The sequence below is a fragment of the Anneissia japonica genome, unplaced genomic scaffold (assembly GCF_011630105.1).
Source record: "Anneissia japonica isolate Jap-2015-1 unplaced genomic scaffold, ASM1163010v1 scaffold287600_len331809_cov165, whole genome shotgun sequence".
In the NCBI taxonomy this organism is placed as follows: domain Eukaryota; kingdom Metazoa; phylum Echinodermata; class Crinoidea; order Comatulida; family Comatulidae; genus Anneissia; species Anneissia japonica.
The window spans coordinates 211,200-221,012 of record NW_022703713.1 but is presented as its reverse complement, the minus strand read 5'-3'; the positions used below and the strand labels follow the sequence as shown (position 1 = coordinate 221,012).

General features: G+C 37.4%; 1 protein-coding gene across 1 annotated transcript in view; it reads right to left on the bottom strand.

Moving 5' to 3' along the window:
• LOC117104503 (acid-sensing ion channel 1C-like) overlaps window positions 1-6,194 on the bottom strand; it is a 15,978-nt gene extending 9,784 nt beyond the window's left edge. The window contains exons 1-5 of the mRNA XM_033245355.1: window positions 5,906-6,194; window positions 4,519-4,927; window positions 2,046-2,227; window positions 1,672-1,775; window positions 1,395-1,534 (exon numbers count right to left, since the gene is read on the bottom strand). Of these exons, the coding sequence (XP_033101246.1) occupies window positions 1,395-1,534; window positions 1,672-1,775; window positions 2,046-2,227; window positions 4,519-4,887 (795 nt within the window). The 5' untranslated portion in view covers window positions 4,888-4,927; window positions 5,906-6,194. The remainder of the gene's footprint in view (window positions 1-1,394; window positions 1,535-1,671; window positions 1,776-2,045; window positions 2,228-4,518; window positions 4,928-5,905) is intronic.
• Window positions 6,195-9,813: the final 3,619 nt, after the last annotated feature.

Sequence of the window (9,813 nt, the reverse complement as noted above, 5' to 3'; positions counted from 1 at the left end):
CATTAATATGCGATGAGGGCACGTATGTTCCCGTCCTATCAGATATAGTGACTATAGCGGTGATTTGAATACATATAATTAATGATGTACCAGTAGTATAATAATAATTTATTTTATTTTTTTATGTTATTTTTAATCTTCCGACAAAAAAACAATTAAAGTTTGAACAGTGGTGAAAAAAGATGCAAAAGTTAAAAAACCTACCATCAAGTGATCTGCTTAACCAAACCCTTGTTAACAAAGCCAATACAATACCATTCAAATAACAATAAAAGTGAACCAATTAATCTAAAACCTGCACAAATCGTTTTATAAACAGATTAAACCAATCTCTCAGCAGTAAATTGGAAACTGTTCAATAATACATTCAAAAATATAATTTATGATTATAATAATATTAGGCTATACATAAGAACTCATTTATTAAAAATTTAAAAATATTCAATAATATATTCAATATTATATTGTAGTATTATTATATTTCTGACAAAATAGAATAATATGATTAATAATTCCAATATTATTTTTCTTTTAATGAAGTCCCATATTCATGTCTATCTGTGGGTTCCACGCTTTCCCTTTCCAGTCGTTGTTATTTTGAATAATTATTCAGTCTGACCATGGAGAAAATAAAATAGTCTGACTTTGTACATGTGAGAAGACGGATTGTTGACAATAACAAAGGTAGACAGGTCTACATCGTGATTTGGCCAAGACCTGGACCTGAAATTAAGCCAGCCTAACCCGAACTTTTGAGCTAGCTTATTGAGAATGAGATAATAGATTCCCATTAAATATTCATATTCAGCAACATAAATCTATGATATTTTTGAAAATCAATAAAGCATGAAAAAAAATTTGCAAACAAATAATTTAATTATATATATATATATATATATATATATATATATATATATTTGCAAATTAATAGATATTTATCATTCTTCATTGTTTTTAGCAAAAAGTATAAAACTTAAAATTATTGAAAATTGTATCTTTAAGTATTCTCTAGCACACATTTTGACGAACCCGTCTCCGCTCCAAGCCAAGTGAACGCCTGACGACACAATGCCGTCTACATGCTTGTTGATAACAGACTATGCGGACTGTCATTAAAAAAAAGCAACAATCCGTTGCAAGTGAGATATTTCTATGCCCCTGTAATTCCAGACCACATTTCTAAGTGTTCCTGCTTGTTGCCACCGAGGAAGGTAATGAAGGCCCCCGTAGAACGGTAATCTAGGTGGTAAAAGGCCGGAGAGGCAAGAGGCCGGGTTGCAAATATAGTGTGACAAAAAGCTGGCTGCAACTAGAAATAGGTGGCAACAGGACCTCCTAGATTTCTTTTTCGAAGTATCAATTTGTAATCTTCAATCTTTTAACACAACACTAACCCCTCTACGAAACCCGAAACCATAAGACATTTTCATCCCCATCCTAAATGTGGTCTCCAATATTGGGAGGGTACCATTTAGTAAGTATACGCCGAGTCTGATGGAGAACCAAATGCTACTCTTACAGCCGGATAATACAGCTGTTTGAAGAATAAGGATTATAAAAAAAACCAAAAAACACTGGTAACATATTGTTGTAAACTTTAGAATAATTTAAGCATATATCATAAAAGCATTAATCTTTCTGACACAAAGTATAATGACAAATCAAACATACCATATAGAGGGCCAGCATTGGTCGTGTACTGGATGGAAGCGGGCGTTCCTTTATTGAAAGTATAACAATTACCGTACATGTAATTGTATGTATAGGTGAAATTACTGAAAACAGAAATCAAGCGGAAATTTGAGTTTGAGGTAACATAGCATTAGATAATATAAATTTATCATTCCTCGCTGTTTTTAGGAAATAGTATAAAATGTTCATAAAAACAACGCCAAAACGGATTTGCTCTTATTTTCCATTATAAATCGTGGTTGAGCATTCTCTTCGGAAGCCAATGTCATCACCATATAATTAATAATATCTCTCACCCTCTCTGTTTTCTTATCCATATAAGGGGATTACCCTTTGGCTGTGTCGGTTCTTACCTCGGCAGGCAGGGGTATCCATTGAAAGAGCACGACAATAATGCATCAGAAATATTGTGGCCAGTGATCGCCCTGTCATCATACGGTATGGCTGCCACGAATTCTGTCACTTTGTCGATCATGTCAAAGAACCCCCCACGAGTGTCAAGATTTGCATCATTCCACTCCTGGAACTGGGTACTCTAAAATAAATAAGTGAACTAGATGTTACTGTCAACAGTGCTTACACTGTTTCAGACAACCTGTTTTTCACCAGCGGCGGCGAAAAGATTTCTCTAAGAGGGATTCAAGAAAGGGGGTCCAAATTCCCCCAACGAGATTTCCAAGATCCTGGACAGGGGTCCATACCCACCTCCTCCCAACTATGGTTGGAGCAAATGTTAAGAATGCACCTTTAGATCATAGAGAAAATTTTCTCTATGTTTAGATGCACACCCAGACCATAGAGGAAATAGAACATTTTCTCTATGCTCAGACTGTAGATGATCTGTACAACAGTTTTTTTTTCGACGTTCTAGGGTTCCCTGACGATGGTGCGGTACCCCCTGGACACCCACTGGTACCGTGGTAGTAACACTCTAGTATGACTACCTTCATGTATTACAGTTCCTCTCTAAGTTTTTACAAAATTAAAAAAGACAACTACACTGGGGACCGGGCTATTAGGGGCCCGTTCAATAATAGGTATAACAAATAGGCCCCTATAATTTCCAACTTAATTTCTTAAATGATAATTACTAAACGGCCTGCAAGCCCTTCAATATTATTTAGGTTTAGGGGTGAAAAATGTAGGTTTGTGTTAATTTCAATTGTTTACATTTAGCATGACATCAATTTTCTTGCTTATTTTTTAACCACCTTCTGAGACCACACGGGCCCCATTTGCCGCGTTAGGCCGCTTAAATGCAGCGTGTGACACGCTAAGCTATACAATCGAAAGCGTCGTTCGTAACAGACGAAATGTTTTACTGTAATCGTATCCGTATTTTACCGACAATAATTTATTTATTGCCCTAGTATGTCCTAAATCTTCTATAAAACCAAAATGGCTAGAAAAGAAAGAAAGAAGTATCTGAAGAAATTTTAAAAATATACCAATGCTTGTGTACACTTACTATAGACACAGATACATTAGAAATTGGGCCATAATGCCTTAGCGCCCTGGTGAGGTGACCCATGGACCGCGGTACAAAAACGGACCGCGAGTTTCAAATATTTTAACTGCGAGATATCAGGAATTGTCTGATTTCTTACGTATCAATCAATCCGACCAAAAACGGCTAAGACATTTCATTTTACGAAGTCTACCAAACTGATGATGATACAGTAATAAGAGTGTTCCGTGGGTTCCTTTCAGCTGAGAATGCATGCCAATTGCCCTTGGGATCGTGAAGTTGGGAATTTTCTGAAGTAAGAGATTATTAATAATGGCTTGTATGGATTCACGTTATACACGTTTTGTTTATTTCTAAATTTTACTACAGAAAAATGTAACATTAAAACTCACAATTTATAAAAAATAATGTTGATGTTTACTTCTATTTGTGAAAATCGTGTAATATGCCTAAATATTTTGATGAGTTAATTTGACATTCAAGTGGGTAGATCCAATATCGTAGATACAGTAAACAATTACATTAACATACAAATTAAACATTAACCTGAAAAAATTCTAAGGAAAACTGCAGAACACTAGTTTTATTACGATGAAATATTGTCTGATCGTGCTTTTTAACTTCTGGGTCAGAATAATTACTAAACGAGCAACATGCAGCTGTTGTTTCTCAGTGTATTACAGTAGGCCACTATGACGATAAAAATTATTTTATAGTGCTTTTTATTTTAAGCATATTCCTACAATAACGTTAAGGTTCTCAATATTTATAATTGAATGAGCATGTTACTTCAGTCTGAAACGATCAGTATTGAAAGTTGAGCAGTGAGTTGATACGTTAATGTTCTCATTTCATATTGTTACATCGTTTTAGTAGGAAGCACTTTATCTTTAAATTTCGTTTTAGTATACAGCACAAAAATAATCAATATATAAACAGTCAATTATTCATGAAGATTGTAGCTCCCTTTTTGGTCACCATATTAGATATTTTTAATAACAGAATATTCGTGAAAAAAAATGATTTAAAATTTGGTGGCCAAGGTGGATGAGATAAATATAGGATCACCATAATAGTAGTAGGGAGGAGTAAAAAAAATAAATAAGGAAGCACTTCGTTAAATGAATTTTTCGAGTACAATATGTGGCCGTTTGTTGTCCCCTGTCCCGGTCCCCCAGTCATAGGCCTGACGGTTCAAATCAAAAGGCCAGGCAATAATTCTTGCACTGGGGCCCATTATCACCTAGCTACATGATTATGCACATTTTGCAGCTCTCCTGGTTTGAACTATACTACAGTCTCTGACTTGCACTGGTGGCTGAATTAAAACTAAGTATAAACCTAGGGCAACTACTTACTTGTGTAGCTTCTGTTTTCAGTAGTTCCTTGTACAATTCGTCTTGTTTTTTTAAATAAGAAAGTCGCATGTTATTCAAGTTGCAAATAGTGACGGCCGGGAATGTGAGATTAGTGACACTTTTGATGTCCACATTGGTAGTAACTTGCCGATTAAGAAAGGCGTCGATGAGTAATTTAACCTGCCATACGCACATAGAAAATGATGCTAGAAAGGCGCACATCCACAGCAGACGTCTGATCGGGCTCTGGGTCCGCTTTATGTTTGGAATTCCATGTGCTGAGATGTTCTCCATACACGATCCCACGACCAGCGCCACATTAGCACCATTTTCATTGTCCATTGTCGCACCTCTTAGTTCCTGGACCATGGCGTCCTGTATCCCAAGACGATATGACAGTTGTCCACGTCTACATCAAGAATACCTTAGACGTATTATATTATATTTAAAGAGCATTTTAAAAGGCTTACCTTTTGCAACATCCCTTCCCTGTGAATCCAGTATTTACTATAATCATGCATACTTTTTATATGTTATTCAATATATTATACAGTATGCGATAATTATGTGAAAAATACAAATTGGATTGAATTGAATTGAATTAGTTATGTTCACGCTTTGACTGGGACAATATACGGTAGTTCTTAGTACAGACATAAATATAATGGTTCTTAGGAAATAGAAAATAATTATATAATCAAATAATGAGGAACGTCTTTTTCTCAAAACGCAGGCATGTATATCATTTTCTTATCTTTTAGGCCCACCGTTTATAATTGACGTGCTTCATTGGCGGATGCAGGAATTATAAATAGAGGTGGCCCAGGGATGAACATTCGCAGACAGACAGTCTATAACACCTCTGCAGGTCCACCAGTTGTGGCTAAGGTAAGAACATTTTTTATTATGGCACCTTTAGACGGATAAAAACGGCGCTTTCAGACATTAGATTTCAATATAATTGTTTTATTCTATCCATAATTTTGAAAAATTTAGGGGGCGGGCCGACTGGGCCACCTTTTTCATTTCATTTATTTCGTCAAACAGAAAACAAAACATACAGAAATAACAATACCAAAAATCAGAGACAGGATAAACAAAAAGCAAACTGAATTGCTGTATAAAGATTCTCCACTGATTTAAGGATACATAAAATATATAAATAAATCTCTGATCTCAGGAAGTAAAAATGATTAAAAACAGCAAGGCAGAGCAAGGCACAGGCACATGCCAATATGTCACAGGACTTCACCTTGCACCACGAAAGTGGCGTAAGCTTTCACTAGCTAAGACCAGGGAGCCCATGGGCCTTAGTGTCTCCGTAAATTCGAGTTTATTTTAAACTCATGATCCACAATTGCTCAAATAAATAAATTCTCTGCCTTACCTTTTTGACGAAAATCCACAGCGACACACACAGATGTACAAAATGATACAGTAATGTACACGTCACAGCCTAGGGAAGTTACAACAAAGTACTCCAAGTTACATGTGACGTGTTGACATGGAGTACACAGATTTAATAACGACTATAATAAATATTGTTTGAAGGTTTGCAAGGTGAAGTAATAAATATTTAAAGTAGGCTAATGCTAGCGGTACAACCACGTAGATAGTTCTGAAAGAACTGTTGGTTGAGAATATCTCGAGGTTTCGATCGAGTTACTTCAATCGTCTTCAGGAGAATAATATCTGCAGAAAATTCTAAACAGGGAAATACTTATATGTATGTTTGGCCGGTGGTAAAACTTGCTGCTGATTGGTGGAAAACCAACAATAACTGAGACTACGTATGAAAAGGCTAAAATAAAAGCCAGTATTCACAGTCTGTTCTTGAGGGTGGAGCGTGGCTAAAAAGCCATGACAGTGGCATTGTTTCTACTACCTGATGAAAGGAAAGCCAAAGCAATGGGATGGTTTCCAGTGTGGCGGGAAATGTGTTGCTAAGTTTAGGTGTGAAACATGGTCAGTTAAATGTCAAATGACAAATCTGATATCTTGATATACTATATCGTATTTGTGATTTCTATAGCTTCGCTGGTCCGTTTGAAATGCAAAAATGGTACAGTGGCTATCAGTTCGGCTTTATCCCAACAAACACGATCGTTGTGTGTGGAAGTGGATGAATATAGATGACTTGTTGTTCACCTCTCCTAGTATGGCCTTGGTATTCCTTGATCAAGCCCTGTTTCACCCATGTAAACTTTTCCATATTCGCATAAAATTCGATGAAATCCTGGCTGGCTCTCTGCAGGTGGTTTATCCGTGTGTGTGTGTGGGTGTCGGGGTGTGTGCGTGTGTGTGTGTGCGCGCGCGCGTTTGTGGGGGTGTGTGTGTGTGTGTGTGTGTGTGTGTGAAGAGTCCGGGATAGTTTGTTGAGCGCACTATGAAACACTTTAATATCGGCATGTTGTAGTACATACAGACTTTCTAGGTATAGTACCATCTTGCCTATTTCTGCGTATGGATATTTGTATGTATCTCGAGTGATAACCGTTCAGTTTCAGAGCTTCTTTAACATGCTGCACTTCTTCCTGAATAGAGTTGTAGTCACTGATACCGTGTGTTTTTCTGACTCCCTTCTTGGTGGATGGATAGTAGTGAAACGAGTTGGTTTGTGATAAACTGAATGTGACAAAGTCCCTGTAGTCTTCTTTCTGGATAGAGTTGAATGTGTGTGGAAAGTCCCTGTAGTCTGCATGGTTACCAAAACATCAAGGAAAGGTAAAGACTGGTTGTGCTCCTCTTTTATGTTAAACATGATTGCTTTGTGCTCAGAATTCAGGTGATCTAGAAAACTATAGGTACACCTAACTGTGCTGCCAAATGATAAATGTGTCATCGACGTATCAGAGCCACAGGTTTAGTTGTCAGGAAGAAAGAAGAGCTAGCTGTTCGAATTCTTCGAGGAATACGGCAATGACTGGGGATAAAGGTGATCCATGGTCGTGCCTTCTGTTTGATCAAAGAATTGATCATGCCATTTAACAGGCCCGTAGGCAGGATTTTCGATTGGGAGGTGCGTTTTTGCGACTGAAGCGGACCTTAGGATGGGCGACCGCCTATGGATGTCCGCGGTGGTGGGGTGAATCCACCGGAAGCTCCGACAAATTAGAATTTTGAGGGCCTTATAATGGATTTCTGAAACCTATAATTCGTAATATTCTATATAAATTTTCATTCATTTGGGTATTGTTTAGGGGCATAAAGCAGGAGAAATAGAGGGTGGGGTGCAGTGCCAGGAGGAACTTTCACAGACGGATGGTCAGTACCACCGCAGCCGCACCATGGTTGGGGCTGAGGTAAGAAAATTTAGGATTATGGCACCTCTAGATGGCCGGAAATGGCACTCTCAAACAAAATTTAATTATGATTTTTCTTTTTTCTCCATTTCTTTTATAATTTTAGGAAGCTTTCCCCCACCCCCTAATCCGCCACTGTGAAGTTGTAACTGTTTATGTCTTTTACATCTGTAGGTCTACAGATGACATGCATCAATCTGCAATCACTAGAGCTGATAATTTCCAACAGACTTCGTAGCACATTATTAAAAATCAACAGTTAGAAGAGCGGGCAAAAAATTGTAATGCATACTAGGCCTATAGCATTTCGCCATAATAAGGAAGAATTTTAATGAAAAATAGGTTTTAAAAGGTGGACTTGAAATGTGGTGGTCCATGGGCAGAGACCTAAAGGGGGTTTTTGAGAAAAGCCCCAGGAGGCTCCGACAAAGTAACATTTTAAGGGTCTTATATAGTGGATTTCTCAAACACATAATTCGTGAATATTTAAAGTTTCATTAATTTGTGTTTTTTAGGGGGGCCTGAAGAAGTAACGTTATTATATCCTGTACATCAGTGTTGCCTACCAGTGGATACATTAACGTGCAAGATATTTGGCTAGGGCAAACGGTACGTTTGGGTTGCTCTTGAGGAAACAATGGGTAGTAATGGGATGTCCGTTTTGTGAATTTTCATTTGTCCAAATAGTCTAGGGGCAAATAGATGCTGAAGATGGAAGTTGATGACGATGTGTCTTCGAAAGCGCCTCTTAACGATGTAGTCTGAGTAATTTTCTTGCGATCCTCTATTCGATGGCTTGTGTGGGGTCCTTCTTGATCGTCCTTTACTTAGGGGTTTTCAAGAGTTGCATGATTTTCTCGTTATACTGAGTGACATCCATGACGACCGTTGCATTTCCTTTTTCCGCTTGTATGATATGGATAGGGTTACTCCTGAGGCTCTTTAATGCATCTCGTTCATCCTTGGTGGTGTTAGGTTTCGGCCTGATTCCCTACGTAGAGTAGAGAAATCTGGATCCAGATGTTGTCGGCTGAGGTCTTGTCAATCCCAGTTAGCTATGGTTCTACTCGTTGGGTGATCTCTGCTTTCGGTATAGTTAAAGGTGCCGTAGTAAAGTTCAAGCCTAAGATGAGTACTGATTTCTCAGCTACTGACAGATTGCGATTGCTGAGGTTAACTACAGTTTTAGAATTCATAAAGGAGAAGAGTAGCTTTGTAAGTTTCTCGGTTGTTGCATTTGAAACGTTTAAACTGTGAAAGTGAGTCGGCATGTGGTTGTTGACCATTTGTGGATTTTGTCGAAGTCTTTTTTGGAGCATGCAGTTGGAATCTGGCATTGCTAATCAATTCCCTTTCATGAGGATAGCTGAAGCTGTCCTAAACAGAGGTGACGCCATGGGTAGGGGGGGGGGAACAGGGCCCCGTCGGGGAGAGCTGATTCCCCTCCCGTCGGGGAGAGCTGATTCCCCTCCCGTCGGGGAGAGCTGATTCCCCTCCCGTCGGGGAGAAAAAGCACAATTCGTCGGGGAGAAATTTTTTTAAAATGTATTTTCTACATATTAGTACTCTAAAATAGATTAAATAAGCCTTTGAATTGAATTGAAACAAGAAAAAGGAAAACATTGAATCTCATGACTATTTTTACTGTAATTGGTTTTACAAAATAAACAATATTTCAAATCAATTTATATTAATCAAGACGCTGTTGCATTATCTTTCAAAGGTCATACCAATAATCATACAACTTATATACACAAAACACACAAATCAGTGACAAATTTTGAAATCATTGATTCTATCTGTATTCATTTTAATACTCTAAAACGTTACGTTAAACACTCAGAACCAGCAATACTTGGATAATAACATAAGATAAAAATATATAGCTTAATATGATAACTAAATATAAATGTAATAAAATATAGTATAATATATAATAAATAATAATGTAACATAATAGGATTTTATGATTTCATATATATATATTGCCTTT